The following is a 20,332-nucleotide window of genomic DNA, read 5'->3' on the forward strand; positions in this document are numbered from 1 at the left end:
CAGAGAACTGGAAAATGTGTGTGTGTGTGTGTGGGGGGGGGGGGGGATCACTACAGTGATTTTTCATATTTTTACCTTGTAGTATTTCGGTGGAGTTTGTTTTTGCCATTTTTCCTCCAACTCTGTTAATGGAGACAGACCTCCCAGCCAGCATCAGTGAGAGCGGAACACGGAGAAAATGTATAAACTCAGGCAGCTTCTAGTGTTACCGCAAGCTTAGAGCCAGCCTACCACCAGCCTAGTTTGGGAAATCACCGCAGGGCTATCGCAACTGTACACATTTTTATGAATGAGCACACAGAAGTCTAAAATACCGAATGCGGTATTTTCCCGCCCGGATTTTCTTTACCGAACACACTTTTATGAATGATAGCCACAGTTCTTCCTTTGTTTACTTTCAACTCTTTTCTTCTTGTCTAAATGTGTGGGGGGGGAGGGGGGGGGGGACTGGTGAAAGTAAATTGAGATGTGCAGGAAAAACTCTTGTTTGCTGCCTTATAAATAGAGCTTATAATTATAAATAGAGATTAGAATTGTAACTGACTACATTTAGAACCGATACGAATTTCTTTGTTTTTTTATTTTCTAGGAAAGCTCAGTTGGTTCTAAGAAGACTTGAAAAAGTAAGCAGCCACTGTTCTGGACTCCTGCGAAGTGCTCATATTCAACGTCGAATAGACAACATTCCCTATCTAATTTGTCACAGCGAAGATCTACGGACCTCAGGTTTTGTTTTGTATAGCATTTTAAAGGAAAACAAATTTACCTGTGAAGAAAAAATGGTATCCATGCCTCGAAATACATATGGAGACTCTAAAGGTCGATGAATGTGACCAAAAAGGGGGGGAAAAAAAACCTTGCCATGGACTTAAAAGAGCGTCAATGGTCCAGCCAGGGTTAAGTCATAAGAGTGAAGAAACTGTAAATGTCATAGTGACTTTTATTACTTGAGGACTGATAAGGTGCTATGGGGACACACATCCATTTTTAAGGACCTTACTGGAAGGAAAATACATTTTTTTTAAATAAATATTTTGTTAACACCCATTCAGAGTACCAGCAAGGCATTGCTATACGTACTCCTTGGACAGAGTTGTTCTAAAACTAATATTTTTATTTTGTCTTTTTATTTTCCAATTTAGTGTGGAAATGATGCAGGGAATTTTATATTTTTTCTTGCTTTTGTAGTTCACTTAACCTGCTCAGTCCTGTGCATATAGTTTTACAACTTCTGTGCATTAAACATCTTCCTACAGTACAAAAGTTTATCAATTGTCTTTTGGTCATTAAGCAGAATTTTAATTCAGAATGAATTGTAGAATTAAACAAGAGATCACTATACAACACTTGCACTGGGACTGTCTACTGCTATCTGCTGCCTTCAGGTGCCACTTCACTTTTACTATGCTCAGAGCTGCAAATTAATAAATCACTGCTGAGTTATGTGACATAAAGCCTTGCCATAGGTAAACCTGGTGACATCAACATATGTTGACTTAAGTGTATTGCTGTATTGTTTGGTATGGTTCTGATCCAGTTCTATATCCTGTCCAAAGAAAATACTTAAAGTTTTTAAAGCTGGCAAAAACATATGCATAGTTACTAACTAATTCTGAATCAACATTTGCTGGTTTTCTTTTGGCTGATCTGCTCCATGACAAACACTGGGCCATATCCCACTCACTTAAAGCGGGATTGTCAGCCACAAAATCAAATTCCATTTACCCACTGCACTTTGTTTATTATGCTGCAATAAATCTCACCCTGCATTACAAGCACTCCAATCTATTCAGAAATGTTTGTGTAGCAATAAATGTTATTTCAGTCAGCCAGCCAGCCTTTATTCTCTCGCCATCACTGAGGAGAAAGCTTGGCATCTCCCCTCCCACATTTTTGCTCCTCACTAATTGAATGAGAGCAGTTCAGTGTGACAGGCTGAAACCTGATGCTGAGGTCACACGTGTTTAGAAAGTAAGCCAGAGATGACACTGAAGATTGGAGGAGAAAAGTAAAAAAAAAGTAAGAGAGGAAATGACATCAGGATTTGGCTTTAGTCAGAGGGAATAAAAAATGGAAACTGCCAGGAACAGAATTCTCTTCATTTACTATATAAAATTAACTGAAATCAAATACATCTGTTACAGTGGGATGCGCAAGTTTTGGCAACCTTGTTAATTGTCATGATATTCCTGTGTAAATTGATGGTTGTTACGATAATAAAAATGTCAGTTAAAAATATCATATGGGAGATAGAGATGGGCCGAACCTCCGATTTTAGGTTCGCGAACCTACCGGGAAAGTTCGGTTCGCTCGAACTTTCGCGAACCGCAATAGACTTCAATAGAGAGGCAAACTTGGAAATTTAGAAAAAATTATGCTGGCTAGAAAAATGATGGAAAATATGTTTCAAGTGGTGTAATACCTGGACGGAGACATGGTTGAGTGGGATACACGTCAAAAGTCTCAATAAAAAACCTAGATTTGACGCAAACCATTGTTTTAAGGTCAGAAATCACATTGAATGTTGAATTGCAGGCCTAAACTGCTTTAAAACATCTTGCATGTGTATACATCTATCAGGAAGTGTAAATCCTTCTCCCTTCTCCCCTCCTCCCCTCCTCCCCTCCTCCCCTCCTCCTCCGGAGGATCTTGTCTTCCAAGAATTTGTAGGATGTCAAAAGCACGCTCACATACATTGGCCAGGAATCGAACTTAGGTTGGAGGGCAGCTATGCTCACCACTATACCACCAACACTACAGGCTGAAGCCTGCCTAGGTGGCCATGCAACCATTCCTGCCAACCTAAAGCTTACTTGTGTATTACAACACATTGGTTTAAGACTTTACCAAATCCAATGCTCCAATATGGGGAAGCTTCTCTGTTTGCTGTTTTTTTTGTTTGTTTGTTTTTTAAGTGTGGTGTCACAGTTCACTCATCTCTTCAACTACAAGAAAGGCCCAGGAGTAGTCTTAGCTACTGTAATATCTATGTTACGGCAGGGCTCTTATTACACTTTCTCTTACAGGGCTATGAAAACCGTTTTGCCCATGCGATAAAGCGAGGTGCAAAAATGAAATCATGCCTAGCAGAGGTTGGTTTCGATCCATCAACCTTTGGGTTATGGTTCCAGCACACTTCCACTGCGCCACTCTGCAGTCTGCTTACATTTGTATACAATCTTCAAGTTTAAGAAGGGTACATTAGTTGAAATAGTTACACTACAATCTATGTTACAGCAAGGCCCTAATGACACTTTCTCTTAACCCTCCTGGCAGTCTATTAAAAACCGCCAGGGGGCAGCGCAGCCGTTTTTTTGATTTTTTTTTTAAATCATGTAGCGAGCCTACGGCTCGCTACATGATAGCCGCTGTGCAACGGCATCCCCCTACCCTCTTCGATCGCCTCCGGCGATCAGGAAATCCCGTTCAAGGAACGGGATTTCCTGGAGGGCTTCCCCGTCGCCATGCCGAAGGGGCGGGATAAAGTCACCGATGTCATGGACGTTGTGACGTCTAGGGGAGTCCCGATCCACCCCTCAGCGCTGCCTGGCGCTGATAGGCCAGGCAGCGCAGGGGTCTAGGGGGGGGGCTCTGCAGCGACGCGGATAGCGGCGAATCGGCGTGGGGCAGCGGCGATCGGTGTGCTCACACAGCTAGCAAAGTGCTAGCTGCGTGCAGCAAAAAAAAATTGCGCAAATCGGCCCAGCAGGGCCTGAGAAAACCTAACTATGTTCGGGGTTACCGCCAGGAAGGTTAAGGGGCTATGGCCGCCATACCCTTCTTAAACTTGAAGATTGTATACAAATGTAAGCAGACTGCAGAGTGGCGCAGCAGAAGTGTGCTGGGCCCATAACCCAGAGGTTGATGAATCAAAACCATCCTCTGCTATGTGTACTTTGTTTTTTACACCTTGCTTTAACACATGGGCCAATCGGCGGCCATAGCCTCTTAAGAGAAAGTGTCATTAGGGCCTTGCTGTAACATAGATTGTAGTGTAACTATTTCAACTAATGTACGTAATGTACAAATCCCTGTAAGACAAGATCCTCCTCCGGAGGAGGAGGAGGGAAGAAGGGAGCTGTTGTGGGGTGCTATTTAAGGATTAACAATCAGCCAGGAGCAAGCTAACAAGCCTACAAGAGCCTAACTAAGCTTTCCCTAGCAGAGTCTGTCAGCAGCTGTCCCTTCACTAATTACTGTAGGCAGGCGAGTGAGTAAAACGGCCGGAGAACCTTGCCTTTTATAAGGGGGGGGGGGGGTGGCTCCAGGAGTGAGTGTAGTCTGATTGGCGACAATGTGCCTGCTGACTGTGATGTAGAGGGTCAAAGGTGACCCTAATGGAGCATTATGGGGGTGAACAGAACCTCCGCAAAAGTTTGTCTTCGCCGGCGAACGCGAACCACCCAAAGTTTACCAGGAACCGTGAACCGTTCGGCCCACTTCTAATAGGAGACACACACAATGATATTTGAGAAGTGAAATTCAGTTTATTGGATTTACAGAAAGTGCACAATAAGAGTTTAAATAAAACTAGGAAGGTGCATAAATGTGGGCACTGTTGGCATTTTATATATTCCAAAACCTTTAGAACTAAGTTTTGGAATTCAAATTGGCTTGGTAAGCTCAGTGACCCCTGACCTACATACACAGGTAAATCCAATTATGAGAAAGAGAACTTAAGGGGCTAAATTGTAAGTTTCCCCGCTCTTTTAATTTTCTCTGAAGAGTAGCATAGGGGTCTCAAAACAACTCTCAAATGACCAGAAGACAAAGATTGTTCACCATCATGGTTTAGGGGAAGGATACAGAAAGCTGTCTCAGAGATTTCAGCTGTCTGTTTCCACAGTTAGGAACATATTGAGGAAATGGAAGACCACAGGCTCAGTTTAAGTTAAGGCTCGAAGTGGCAGACCAAGAAAAATCTCGGCTAGACAGAAGTGATGAATCGTGAGAACAGTCAGTCAACCCACAGATCAGCACCAAAGACCTACAGCATCATCTTGCTGCAGATGGAGTTACTGTACAGCGTTCAACCATTCGGCGAACTTTACACAAGGAAATGCTGTATGCGAGAGTGATGCAGAGGAAGCCTTTTCTCCACCCACAGCACAAACAGAGCTGCTTGAGGTATGCCAAAGCACATTTGGACAAGCCTGCTTCATTTTGGAAAAAGGTGCTGTGGACTGATGAAACTAAAATGGAGTTATTTGGGCATAACAAGGGGCATTATGCATGGAGGAAAAACAACACAGCATACCAAGAGAAACACCTGCTACCTACAGTAAAATATGGTGGTGGTTCCATCATGCTGTGGGGCTGTGTAGCCAGTGCAGGGACTGGGATTGTTGTCAAAGTTGATGGACGCATGGATTCCACTCAGTATCAGCAAATTCTGAAGACCAATGTCCAGGAATCAGCTACAAAGCTGAAGTTGCGCCGGGGCTGGATCTTTCAACAAGACAACAATCCTAAACACTGCTCAAAATTCACTAAGGCATTCATGCAAAGGAACAAGTACAACATTCTGGAATGGTCATCTCAGTCCCTAGACCTGAATATAATTGAAAATCTGTGGTGCGAGTTAAAGATAGCTGTCCATGTTTGATAAAGGCTCCTGGCCAGCAGTTATTGCCTGGCCTCTGCCTGCCATGGATTGTTTTTATTGCTGCTGCTTTTGGATGTATGCAGCTGTAACCATGATTTCCCTGTCTCTTTATTTACTGATGTCCTGCCTGTCAGGACATCCGCATCAGTGGAGTGAGTAGCTGGATGGGATGGCTTTTCATAAACATAAAAAAACATAAAGAATGCAAAGCAGCAATGTGGCTACCTGAAGGTAGACTTAGACAGACTGTCTCAGATGCTCGCTAAGCTCTCATCTAGATGTAGAGATGGCTCGAACCTCCGATTTTCAGTTCGCGAACCTCGAACGTGAACCTCCGCAAAAAGTTTGGTTTGCGCAAACTTTTCGAACCGTAATAGACTTCAATTGGGAGGCGAACTTCGAAAACTAGAAACATTTATGCTGGCCACAAAAGTGATGGAAAAGATGTTTCAAGGGGTCTAACGTCTGAGTTTTTGCATGGCGGAGTGGGATGCACGCCAAAAGTCCCAGGGAAAAATCTGGATTTGATGCACAGCAGTGTTTTAAGGGCAGAAATCACATTGCATGCTAAATTGGAGGCCTATAGTGCTTTAAAACATCTTGCATGTGTATACATCAATCAGGTAGTGTAATTAGTGTACTGCTTCACACTGACAGACCAAACTCACTGTGTAACGCACCGCAAACAGCTGTTTGTGTAGTGACTGCCGTGCTGGACTGCTGCTCACCATGGCGAGATTGCTCTTCCTCACTCAGTGATGTCAGGTAATGTCTGACTGCCTTATCAACTTTCGATGGTTCTTTCTCTACCATTGTTAAAGCTTACATCTATTTTTTTAAATACTTGTTCTGCTTGCTGTTCAGTACCTATAACGAGAATCTGTTATGAAGGGCAAGTCTGCCATTCATTCAACTGTGTGACTGATAAACTTTCGATATTACTTTCTCAGTACCCGTGGTGGGTAATGGCCGAGGAATCAGGGTTCAATTCCGGTCTGGAGTGGGAGCCTGATAAACGGCTACCACCACACATCCAAGGAAGGCAGCAGGCACGCTGTGGGCAAAGGAGCAGGAATGGCTACCAAAACACATCCAAGGAAGGCAGCAGGCATGGCATGCAAGTCCCGACTCAGGGAGGTATTAACGAAAAATAACAATACAGGAGTACTTTCGAGGCCCTGCTGTATATGAGACGAATCAACTTTAAATCCTTTAACGAGAATCTGTTATGGAGGGCAAGTCTTACATTCAACTGTGTGACTGATAAACAAGTTTCCATATTACTTTCTCAGTACCATAATGACCATGGGTAATGGCCGGGGAATCAGGGTTCGATTCCAGTCCGGAGTGGAAGCCTGAGAAATGGCTACCACCACACATCCAAGGAAGGCAGCAGGCATGCTGTGGGCAAAAGAGCAGGAACGGCTACCACCACACATCCAAGGGAGGCAGCAGGCATGGCATGCAAGTCCCGACTCAGGGAGGTAGTGACAAAAAATAACAATACAGGAGGACTTTTGAGGCCCTGCTGTATATAGACGGATCAACTTTAAATCCTTTAACGATAATCTGTTATGGAGGGCAAGTATGCCATCCATTCAAGTGAAATGTATGCACTGACTGCCAAGGTATAATACAATGTGCAGTCACAGATGCAGTGAAAGGTATGCAGTGACTGGTATTACAATAAAATGTGCAGCTGTCACACAGGTGCAGTTAACAGGTATACACAGAATGGTATATTAACCACTTCCCGACCGCCGTATATACAACTGGCGGCCGGGAAGTGGACCCCGCAAGGACCGCCGTATAGACAAATGGTGGCGGTCCTTTTACAGGCATGGGCGACGTGGTCGCATAATTCGTGACGCGATCGGCCGCCGGGGACTGGCTCCGCCCACCTCGCGCTGTAACCCGCCGGCCGTTCGGAAGCGCCGGCGGGTTACTAGCACCCGGATCGGCCGCATACAAAGTGTATAATACATTTTGTATTGTATACAAAGTGTATTATACAGGCTGCCTCCTGCCCTGGTGGTCCCAGTGTCCGAGGGACCACCAGGGCAGGCTGCAGCCACCCTATGTCGCACCCAAGCACACTGAATTCCCCCCCCTGCCCCCTGATCGCCCACAGCACCCCTCAGACCCCCCCTGCCCACCCCCCAGACCCCTGTTTGCACCCAATAACCCCCCTAATCACCCATCAATCACTCCCTGTCACTATCTGTCAACACTATTTTTTATGCCCTAAACTGCCCCCTGCTCCCTCCTGATAACCCCCCCACCCCTCAGATATTACCCAGACCCCCCCAGACCCCTCCCCCCTGTGTACTGTATGCATCTATCCCCCTGATCACCTGTCAATCACCCATCAATCACCCCCTGTCACTGCCACCCATCAATCAGCCCCTAATCTTCCCCTTGCGGGCAATCTGATCACCCACCCACACCAATAGATCGCCCGCAGATCCGACATCAGATCACCTCCCAAGTGCAGTGTTTACATCTGTTCTCTACCCTAAACACCCACTAATTACCCATAAATCACCCATCAATCACCCCCTATCACCACCTGTCACTGTTACCCATCAGATCAGACCCTAATCTGCCCCTTGCGGGCACCCAATCACCCGCCTACACGCTCAGATTGCCCTCAGACCCCCCCTTATCAATTCGCCAGTGCATTAATTACATCTGTTCTTCCCTGTAATAACCCACTGATCACCTGTCAATCACCCATCAATCACCCCCTGTCACTGCCACCCATCAATCACCCCCTGTCACTGCCACCCATCAATCAGCCCCTAACCTGCCCCTTGCGGGCAATCTGATCACCCACCCACACCAATAGATCACCCGCAGATCCGACGTCAGATCACCTCCCAAGTGCATTGTTTACATCTGTTCTCTACCCTAAACACCCACTAATTCCCCATCAATCACCCCCTGTCACTGCTACCTATCAGATTAGACCCCTATCTGCCCTAGGGCACTCAATCACCCGCCCACACCCTCAGAACGCCCTCAGACCCCAGCCCTGATCACCTCGCCAGTGCATTGCTTGCATCTATTCCCCCTTCTAATCACACCTTGAGACACCCATCAATCACCTCCTGTCACCCCCTAGCACACCTACCCATCAGATCAGGCCCTAATTTGCCCCGTGTGGGCTCCTGATCACTCGGCCAAACCCTCAGATCCCCCTCAGACGCCCTTCCGATCACCTCCCCAGTGCATTGATTGCATCTATTTTCCCCTCTAACCACCCCCTGAGGCACCCATCAATCACCTCCTGTCACCCCCCTAGCACTCCTATCCATCAGATCAGGCCCAATACAACCTGTCATCTAAAAGGCCACCCTGATTATGACCGGTTCCACAAAATTCGCCCCCTCATAGATCACCTGTCATCAAAATTTGCAGATGCTTATACCCCTGAACAGTCATTTTGAGACATTTGGTTTCCAGACTACTCACGGTTTTGGGCCCGTAAAATGCCAGGGCGGTATAGGAACCCCACAAGTGACCCCATTTTAGAAAAAAAGACACCCCAAGGTATTCTGTTAGGTGTATGACGAGTGCATAGAAGATTTTATTTTTTGTCAAAAGTTAGCGCAAATTGATTTTTATTGTTTTTTTTTCACAAAGTGTCATTTTTCACTAACTTGTGACAAAAAATAAAATCTTCTATGAACTCGCCATACACCTAACGGAATACCTTGGGGTGTCTTCTTTCTAAAATGGGGTCACTTGTGGGGTTCCTATACTGCCCTGGCATTTCAGGGGCCCTAAACCGTGAGGAGTAGTCTAGAAAACAAATGCCTCAAAATGACCTGTGAATAGGACGTTGGGCCCCTTAGCGCACCTAGGCTGCAAAAAAGTGTCACATATGTGGTACCGTCGTACTCAGGAAAAGTAGTATAATGTGTTTTGGGGTGTATTTTTACACATACCCCTGCTGGGTGGGAGAAATCTCTCTCTAAATGGACAATTGTGTGTAAAAAAAATCAAACAATTGTCATTTACAGAGATATTTCTCCCACCCAGCATGGGTATGTGTAAAAATACACCCCAAAACACATTATACTACTTCTCCTGAGTACGGCGGTACCACATGTGTGGCACTTTTTTACACCCTAAGTACGCTAAGGGGCCCAAAGTCCAATGAGTACCTTTAGGATTTCACAGGTCATTTTGCGACATTTGGTTTCAAGACTACTCCTCACGGTTTAGGGCCCTTAAAATGCCAGGGCAGTATAGGAACCCAACAAATGACCCCATTCTAGAAAGAAGACACCCAAAGGTATTCCGTTAGGGGTATGGTGAGTTCATAGAAGATTTTATTTTTTTGTCACAAGTTAGCGGAAAATGACACTTTGTGAAAAAAAACAATTAAAATCAATTTCCGCTAACTTGTGACAAAAGAATAAAATCTTCTATGAACTCACCATACTCCTAACGGAATACCTTGGGGTGTCTTCTTTCTAAAATGGGGTAATTAGTGGGGTTCCTATACTGCCCTGGCATTTTAGGGACCCTAAACCGTGAGGAGTAGTCTTGAAACAAAAATGACCTGTGAAATGCTAAAGGTACTCATTGGACTTTGGGCCCCTTAGCGCAGTTAGGGTGCAAAAAAGTGCCACACATGTGGTATCGCCGTACTCAGGAGAAGTAGTATAATGTGTTTTGGGGTGTATCTTTACACATACCCATGCTGAGTGGGAGAAATATCTCTGTAAATGGACAATTGTGTGTAAAAAAAAATCAAACAGTTGTCATTTACAGAGATATTTCTCCCACCCAGCATGGGTATGTGTAAAAATACACCCCAAAACACATTATACTACTTCTCCTGAGTACGACAATACCACATGTGTGGCACTTTTTTGCAGCCTAACTGCGCTAAGGGGCCCAAAGTCCAATGAGCACCTTTAGGCTTTACAGGGGTGCTTACAATTTAGCACCCCCCAAAATGTCAGGACAGTGAACACACCCCACAAATGACCCTATTTTGGAAAGTAGACACTTCAAGGTATTCAGAGAGGGGCATGGTGAGTCCGTGGGAGATTTCATTTTTTTTTTTGTCGCAAGTTAGAAGAAATGGAAACTTTTTTTTTTGTTACAAAGTGTCATTTTCCGCTTACTTGTGACAAAAAATAATATCTTCTATGAACTCACTATGCCTCTCAGTGAATACTTTGGGATGTCTTCTTTCCAAAATGGGGTCATTTGGGGGGTATTTATACTATCCTGGAATTATAGCCCCTCATGAAACATGTCAGGTGCTCAGAAAAGTCAGAGATGCTGGAAAATGGGAAAATTCACTTTTTGCACCATAGTTTGTAAACGCTATAACTTTTACCCAAACTAATAAATATAGGCTGAATGGGGTTTTTTTTAATCAAAAACATGTTTGTCCACATTTTTCGCGCTGCATGTATACAGAAATTTTACTTTATTTGAAAAATGTCAGCACAGAAAGTCAAAAAAATCATTTTTTTTGACAAAATTCATGTCTTTTTTGATGATTATAATAAAAAGTAAAAATCACAGCAGCAATCAAATAGCACCAAAAGAAAGCTTTATTAGTGACAAGAAACTGATCCAAAATTCATTTAGGTTGTAGGTTGTGTGAGCGAGCAATAAACCGTGAAAGCTTCAGTGGTCTGAATGGAAAAAAAGTGCCTGGTCCTTAAGGGGGGTAAAGCCCACGGTCCTCAAGTGGTTAAACAGTGTGCGGTCACACAGGTACTGTGAACAATTATGCAATGACTAGTATTACAAATGTGCAGCTGTCACACACACAGGTACCGTGAACAGGTGCAGTGACTGGTGGTATATAACACTGCGTGCGCTCACATAGGTAGGTAGGTGCACTGAACAGGTGGGTATGCAATCATTGGTATTACAAATGTGCAGCTGTCACACACACAGGTACCGTCAACAGGTGCAGCGACTGGAGGTGCATAAAACTGTGTGTGCTCACGTAGGTAGGTAGGTGCACTGAACAGGTGGGTATGCAGTGATTGGTATTACAAATGTGCAGCTGTCACACACACAGGTACCAAGAACAGGTGCAGTGACTGGTGGTATATAAAACTGCGTGCTTAATTTTAAAGGTATAATGGCTGAAAACTGAGAAACAATGATTTTTTTCTCTTTTTTTTCCCATTAAAACGCATTTATAATAAAAAAAATTCTCAGCAAAAAGTACTACCCACAGAAAGCCTAATTGGTGGTGAAAAAAACGAGGTATAAATCATTTTCTTGTGATAAGTAGTAATAAAGTTATTAGGGAATAAAAGGGAGGAGCACTGACAAGTGAAAATTGTTCTGGTCCGTTAGAGTAAAAACTCTTGGGGGTGAACTGGTTAAGAAAGCAAACTTTTTTGTTTTTCTTAGATGTTAAAGAAAACCTGAAGTTAGAGTAATAGAGAGGATGTTTTTTTGTCATTTTCATTCTCTAATAAACAATGCTGGTTGCTTAAATTCTGTGGTGAGTCTCTGACTCTAATTCTTTAAGTCACTGGCCCAACATGAGCATGCAGGTCAAAGGTTGATTGAAAAAAGCAATCCCAAAAAAAGAAAGAAAATAAAAAACAAACCCTTTTCTAAAAATCGATCTGAAAAGAATATTAGCAGTTTCGCTCATCACTGCTCACAATTACCTTTTCCACTGTCTTTATCCCCATTACCTCCACTATTTAATACCTAATTACCTATTTCACCGCTAATATTTGATATTTATTTAGATTTATACGTTTATATATTTTATAATTAACGATTGTATGACTACACATGGGTTATGAGCCAATCATCTCTGTTTACAGCTATTGCTCTGTTGTTATTGCCTAATGAAGCGGGATCAAACCTGTGAAACGCGTTGCATTGTCCACCGGAGTATGTAAATAATCTTGGTGTATTTGACAAACACATTAGAAATGTTTGTGTCTGCTTGGAGGAGATAATTCCACCACTGCCTCCTCATGTGTTAAACTTTTTAGATTCTTTTAATCTTTTTGGCGCCTCTGTATCCATATTACGCTATATTAGGTCCACCCCTGATGAAGGGGTGTTATCCTCTTTTTTTCCTTATCTATGGTCGGAGAGCGACTTCTTAATCCTGAGTGCAGTCATTCTAATATCCCCACCTGCCTATACAGTGGTTGCCTTTGAGGTAACCCTGCTTTGTGGGTATAACTTATTACTCTATATTTCATTTCAACTACCAGTACATACCAGGCTATTTTTGGCTCTTGGTTAGAGATGTCGCGAACGGTTCGCCTGCAAACGGTTCCAGGTGAACTTTGGGGGTTCGTGTTCGCCTGCATCAGGCGAACTTTTGCGGAAGTTCGATTTGCCCCATAATGCTCTATTGAGCAAAACTTTCACCCTCCATATCACTGTCAGCAGACACATTATTGTCAAACACACTGCTCGAGGGCCACCCACCCTCCCTCCCTCCTCCAAGCAAGGTCCTTATACCATTTGACTCAGTTGTCTGCCTACATTAATTAGTTATGGGACAGCTGCTACACACTCTGCTAGGGAGTTTTTAATTAGCCTCTTGTGGGTCCCCTCCTCCCTTCTACCTATTCTCTCCTCCCTCCTACCGGAGGGAGGAGGGTCTCATCTGCCAGGGAATTATACTATTTCAAAAACCAGTTTACATCATACCATGGCTGGGAATCGAACCCAGCTCTCACTGTGTGGTGGGCAAGTCACCCTAACCACTGTACCACTACAGTAGTAACTGAAGCTGGCCTAAAATTTACCATTTATGCTCAATGCAATAGAAACATTTTAGGTCAGCTTCAGTTACTACTGTAGTGGTACAGTGGTTAGGGTGACTTGCCCACCACACAGTGAGATCTGGGTTCGATTCCTAGCCATGGTATGATGTAAACTGGTTTTTGAAATAGTATAATTCCCTGGCAGATGAGACCCTCCTCCCTCCGGTAGGAGGGAGGAGGGAGTAGCTAGAAAGGTAGAAGGGTGGGAGGAGGGGACCCACAAGAGGCTAATTAAAATCTCCCTAGCAGAGTGTGTAGCAGCTGTCCCATAACTAGTGTAGGCAGACAACTTAGTCAAATGGTATAAGGACCTTGCTTGGAGGAGGGAGGACGGGTCCTCCAGCAGTGATGTGTATTTCACTCAATCAGGTGTGCCTCCAGATATTAGAGCTCTTGAAACATGTTTTCTATCATTTTTCCAGCCGGTAGAATTTTTTAAAATTTTCAAAGTTCGCCTCCCCATTGAAGTCTATTGCGGTTCACGAACTTTTTCGCGAACCGAACCTTTCAAGGAGGTTCGCGAACCTAAAATCGGAGGTTCGCGACATCTCTACTCTTGGTGTCCCTACTCTGTAAACTGATCACAGGCTTCTCCATAAGTTCTCCTAAACATGACCATCACAGCAGGGATGACATAAATGATCTAGCAAGCTAGGTCTGGATTGATTCAATCTTCTCTTCTGCTATGTGATTAGGATGTGCCACCCTTTTCTGGGACAAGTCAGGTCACAGATCATAGTGAGGATTGCCAAACCGTATATGAATTCATTGTTATTATGTATGTGTACTTTTTTTATTTGCTGCAAATTTACGTATTAGACTGCACACTCTAGATCAGTGGTTCGTAACTTTGCTAGAGGTATGAAACCCCACAAGTTTCAAACAGCATTTGCGAAAATCCTTTGTTGTTGGAAACATATATGTACAGTGGTTTGCAAAAGTATTCGGCCCCCTTGCATTTTTCCACATTTTGTCATATTACTGCCACAAACATGAATCAATTTTATTGGAATTCCACGTGAAAGACCAATACAAAGTGGTGTACATGTGAGAAGCCACTGCAAACAACTATATATATATATATATATATATATATATATATATATATATATATATATATATATATATATATATATAGATATATAGATATATATATATATATTAAAATTAAAAACACTGATATACAGTATGCATTTTATATATTTACAAAATGATCCATGTGTTAGTTACATCCTCATTAGGCTAAACTTTGACCCCTTACATCACAGTCAGCAGGCACATGCCAGCCAATCAGCCTGCACTCCCTCATGCACCTCTCCGCCCCCTATAAAAATGCACTTGCACTGCCATGTTTTGGTCTGTCTTCGGTTGGTATAGTGAGAAGAAGGGAGAGACATTGCTGAGATAGGGAAAGTGTTAGCTAGGCCTGTTTTTGTTGTTCCTCACTGACTGACTTGCTGTTAAAGCAGCCCAAAAAGCCCTTCTGAGGGCTACTACATCCTTCTACTGTTTTTTTCTGTGTGTGACACTCCACAGCCTACTGGCACCCACCCAGAGCTGTGCCCACTTCTGCCTCTGACACAGGAGACCTGGGTTTGAATCTCGGCTCTGCCTGTTCAGTAAGCCAGGACCTATTTAGTAGGAGACCTTGGGCAAGACTCCCTAATACTGCTACTGCCTATAGAGCGCTTCCTAGTGGCTGCAGCTCTGGCGCTTTGAGTCCGCCAGGAGAAAAGCGCGATATAAATGTTCTGTGTTTGTGTTTTATAATTGTGTGCCACATTAGATACAAGCACACTAGTACTCTAGTGCCTCTGTTATCACTGTATTGTGTTTGAACTATTAAATATCTCTGTGTCTGATACTCCATGGAGCCCACTGGCACTCACTCACAGCTGTGCCCACTACTACTGATAATTGTGTGCCACATTAGACACAAGCACACTATTACTCTAATGCTTCTGTTATCATTGTATTGTGTTTGAACTATTTCATATCTCTGTGTCTGATACTCCATGGAGCCCATTGGCACCCCCTCACAGCTGTGCCAACTACTACTGCTATAGCTGTGTGCCACATTAGACACAAGCACAGGCCCTGGGGAGAAGGGGCTGTGTAGCTGGAGAGGAGATTGCAGCACCAGTAGAGTTGAAGTGCCACTCAGCCAAGGAGGAGGAGAACGACAGCAAAGAGGAAGTAGCAGGAGGAGAGGAGGTGGCAGGAGGCCTGCCTGCAAGCCGTGGAGGTGTCACAAGTTGGTCCGCTGCACAGCCACGTACTCCATGCTTGCCATCAGTCACCAGGATGTCCCAATGGGCTGTGTAAGTTATGTACCTGCCCTGACCTTGCTTGGCAGACCAGTCATCCGTGGTCAGGTGGACCCTTGACCCAATGCTGTATGCCAGAGATGACACCAATTGCATCTCAACTTCACGGTACAGTTTGGGTATCGCCTTTTTAGAAAAATAATTGCAGTCTGGTACCACTGCAGTGTCCCAATGGCCACAAATTTACGGAAGGCTTCAGAATCCACCAGCTTGTATGGTAACAGCTGGCGAGCTAACAGTTCCACCACACCAGCTGTCAGATGCCGCATTGCCGGGCAAGGGGGTGACTGGCAGAAATTGTCTTCTTCCACTCAAAGATTTCCTTCACGGACACCTGGCTGCTGTTGGAAGAAGAGCAGGAACCGCTGAAGGTCAGAGGCAAAGTGGAGGTGGGTGGCTGTGAAGGTGCAATGGAGAAAGTGCCTGAAGGAGGAAGAGGAGAAGGAGGGTGGCTTTTCTTTTGTGTGCTGATTTTGCTCAGGTGCTCTTCCCATTGCAGTTTGTGCCTTTTTTCCATGTGCCTTCATAAGGCACTTGTCCCTACGTGAGTGTTGGCCTTTCCACGGCTCAATTTTTGGAGGCAGAGAGAACAGATAGCATTGCTCCAATCTGAGGCAGACACATTAAAAAAATTCCAAACCGCTTATCCCCCCTGGGGTGATGGCACTATGGTGGCATCAGCAGCTGACGTTGAAGGGCATGTTGGCTGGCTGTACATAGGTCACCAGCTGTTTCTGACGACGAGCTCCTCCTGCTTCTTTAAATAACTCGTCTCCTCCTACTCCTCTCTGACTCCCCCTCTGAACTGTCCCCTTGGTCATCTTGCCTATTAGGAACCCATGTGGGATCCCTATCATCATAATGATCTTGCCCAGCTTCGCTTGCCTCAGACACCTCCAAAACTGCACCAACAGCAGGTACTTCATCATCCTCCTCCTCACACATTACATCCATAGTGTCGCCGCCTTACTCAGACATATGAGGTGGTGTAACTTGCTTAGAGCCTTCATCTGGTTGTAACGATAATGGCTGTGCATCAGTTAATTCCCCACCAATTAACTCCTGTGAAGTGTCAAATGCAACGGATGTGGTGCTTGTAGTAGCGCTGGTGGCTGCGGAAGATGAGGTGTTCTGTGTTAAATAGTCAACCACGTCCTGACAATCCTGGGAGTTGATGGGACGTGCCTTCTTCTGAGCACTGTACTTGGGCCAGGGCCGCACGAAATCACATCAACACGACCTCGCACAGACCTGCTGGGTGGCCTTCCTCTGGGTCTGCCTCTACCTCTGCCTGTTTTGTCCGTTGTGTCCATATCGGGGGGGATGAAGTGAAAGGTATTCACTGACTTGACTAATACAATGTGCAGTCACACAGGTGCAGTTAACAGGTATGCACAGAGTGGTATATCACACTGCGTGCCCTCACATAGATAGGTGGGTGCACTGAACACAACAGGTAGGTATATGCAGTGATAGGTATTACAATGTGCACCTGTCACACACAGACAGGTAGCAGACAGGCACAGTAACACTGCATGCGCTCAACTCACGTAGGTAGGTGGGTGGGTGCACTGTGAACAACAGGTAGGTAGGTATATGCAATGATGGGTATTACAATGTGCACCTGTCACACACAGACAGGTAGCGGACAGGCACAGTGACACTGCGTGCGCTCACCCACGTAGGTAGGTTGGTGGGTGCACTGTGAACAACAGGTAGGTATATGCAGTGATGGGTAATGTGCACCTGTCACACACACAGGTAGTCACTGAATGTGCTGGGCCTGGCATTGGCACACACAGTAGGAATTACCAAGGCTGTCTATGCAACACAAGTGTCAGTGGGACACACAGAAAAAAAATAGATCACAAGAACGAGATTAGCTCTCAAAAGAGCTGTTGTGGGGTGCTATTTTAGCAATAAGAATCAGCAAGGAGCAAGCTAACAAGCCTACAAGAGCCTAACTAATCTTTCCCTATGAGAGTCTGCAGCAGCAGCAGCTGTCCCTTCTCTATTTACTGCAGGCACACAAGTGAGTAAAATGGCCGGCGGTGCCTGCCTTTTATAAGGGGGGAGTGGCTCCAGGAGGGAGTGTAGCCTGATTGGCTACAATGTGCCTGCTGACTGTGATGTAAAGGGTCAAAGTTGACCCTAATGGTGCATTATGGGGGCGAACCGAACTTCCGGTAAAGTTTGCGGCTCCTCGCGAACGCGAACCACCAGAAGTTCACCAGGAACCATTCGCCGGCCATCTCTACCTGTGACCAGAGCTGTCACAATTTGCCATGCAACTTCTGTCTTGCCCTGCCTCAAGCGTCCTGTCAGAAAGGACCTTCAGCGCAGCTGGAGGCATTGTCGCTGGGAAGAGAAGTCGCCTAGGTCAAAGAAGTGATTAGAGTCTACTTGCTGGCAAGCATTTACCCAAAAAGAGTAAGTGTTGTAGTTAAATCCAAAGGTACTTTATTAAAGTATTAATTTTAATGGATTATACACACCATGGAATTTTCCTGCCAATCGACAGATAGTTTCCAGCATGTCCGATCTGCTTCCAATCAAGAAAGAGATCGATTTTGAGATCAGTACTGCACATAATCCCTTTCTCTGCCATAAACATATCAGACATGCTGGAAATTATCGATTGATTCATCGATTTGATGGGAAAATTGCATGGATATAGTGTATATGCCTTTATGGTGTGCAGACTTATGCAACCAGCTTTAGGGATGATCAGTGAGATGCAAATATTTAAACCTGGGTGGGACTTGATTGGTCCATTTTCAAGCTGCATATATTTTCATAGTGAAGACGTGTGCTTGCTGAGCTCCCGGGCCCGCATGTCTTGTTAGCTGGCTTTTAGACATCAACCCCCGTTACTTCGGTGATTAAGTGGCATGGAAAAGGAGAAGAAGGGTAAAACTAAAGCTCGCCAACCTCAGACCCCTTCTCAGAGACCGGTAACCCAATATTTTCAGAAGCTTGTTCCCGGCAAGGAGGCCTCTAAGATGGCGGAGCCGTCCTCTCCTACCTCACAGGCCTCCCCTGATGGCAGCGTCTGTAAATGGACTAGACACGCCAGTAAATGGACTGGAAGAAATATGGAGGTACCTGCGAAGCCTTCCTACGAAACATGACCTAGATGAGCAGACGGAGCGGATCGTTTCATCCACGAAGGCAGAAATTGCGGTGATCCGCTCCGACATCACTGGCCTCTCTGACCGCGTGTCCTCTGCAGAGGCAGATATCGCACAGCTCCACGCCGAAATAGCGACACTCAAAACTGATGGCAAGAAGCATCGTTCGTCTTCACTGATAATCCGTTCACAGATGGAGGATATGCAGAACAGAGGCCGCCGGAATAATATCCGGATTCGCGGCCTACCCGAATCCATCCAAACGGATGCCATTTTGCCTACCCCCAGTGGCGTATCTAGAGGGGTGAAGGCATGGCTTGTGCCATGGGCGCCACAGAACCATGAGAGCCATGCCTGTCCCTCTGCTTAGCCACCATGCCTGCCTCCATGCCTCTCTGTCACTCAGACCTTAGATCAGAATAATTCTGTTGTTATCTGGGGAACATGGCTACTTAATTTATGTAGGGCATACTAGGGTTACAGTTAGAAAAGAGGACAGAGGAAATAAAAGATATTTCCAAGCAATATCCCAAGCACAAAAACAGACATCCATAACACATGGACACGAGAGAGGATGCTGTTTTTAGAGGGGAAGGGGGCTCTGACTGGGGTGGGGGCACAATTTTAGGGTTTGCCATAGGCTCTATATTACCCAGATACGCCTCTGCCTACGCACCATCTTTAACGGTTTACTTAACCGTCTGGCAGACCAGAAACTCAAAGTTGATCGAGCGCATAGAGCCCTTCGGGCTGTGCCTTCTCTTCAAGACCAAACGCGGGATGTCATATGTCGCCTACACAACTACACCAACAAGGAGGACATCATGCAAGCTGCCAGGGGCAAGGGCTCGCCGACCTGGGAGGGCTCCGCGGTTATGCTCTATCAAGATCTTGTGCCTTCTACACTTATTCAGCGCCGGGCCCTCCGGCCTCTGCTTCAGGTCATGCAGAATTCTGGGGAGAAATACCGTTAGGGCTTCCCGTTTCAGCTGGTGGGCCAAAAGGGATCTACCGCCAGCATACTACGCCAGCCTGGGGATCTTACCTCCTTCACACGGGAGCTTTCTCTACCCACGGTCGAGTTACCGGACTGGGATCCGGATGTAGCATACTCGGGCCGCCTGCTGAAGCAAAAGAAAATGGCCTAAGCCGGGTGGCTTCGTGAGTACTGTCTAATATGTATTGATCATATTCCCCCATGTTGCCCCCAGTTATGTCCCATCTCATTACGGAGTTGCCCTTTACTTAAAAGTTCTATACCTGGACAATGGTGTCGCATAGAGGAGGTGACTGCCTGCAAGTCTTTAGGCGACCCCACCCGGACAGTGAATGCCCGCGGCCTAAGGTCTCTGACCGTACTCTGTGCTTTCTTCGGATGATTTTCCCTACCCCCCAACCCCCCTGCCCACATCCGATGATAGTCTGCCGCATCTACCTCCCAAAAAACGCTTATACTCTTGGATTGCTCTATAGTATATG

The 20,332-nt window shown here is 45.3% G+C and overlaps 1 protein-coding gene across 4 annotated transcripts in view; it reads left to right on the forward strand.

Annotated features, from left to right (window-relative positions):
* The window catches only part of ASTN2 (astrotactin 2), an 818,428-nt gene extending 817,187 nt beyond the window's left edge, over positions 1-1,241 (forward strand). For all 4 annotated transcript variants that reach the window (XM_068248102.1, XM_068248105.1, XM_068248104.1 and 1 more), the window contains one exon: positions 590-1,241. In XM_068248102.1, the coding sequence (XP_068104203.1) occupies positions 590-827 (238 nt within the window). In that variant the 3' untranslated portion in view covers positions 828-1,241. The remainder of the gene's footprint in view (positions 1-589) is intronic.
* Positions 1,242-20,332: the final 19,091 nt, after the last annotated feature.

The sequence above is a fragment of the Hyperolius riggenbachi genome, chromosome 8 (genome assembly GCF_040937935.1).
Source record: "Hyperolius riggenbachi isolate aHypRig1 chromosome 8, aHypRig1.pri, whole genome shotgun sequence".
Taxonomy (NCBI): domain Eukaryota; kingdom Metazoa; phylum Chordata; class Amphibia; order Anura; family Hyperoliidae; genus Hyperolius; species Hyperolius riggenbachi.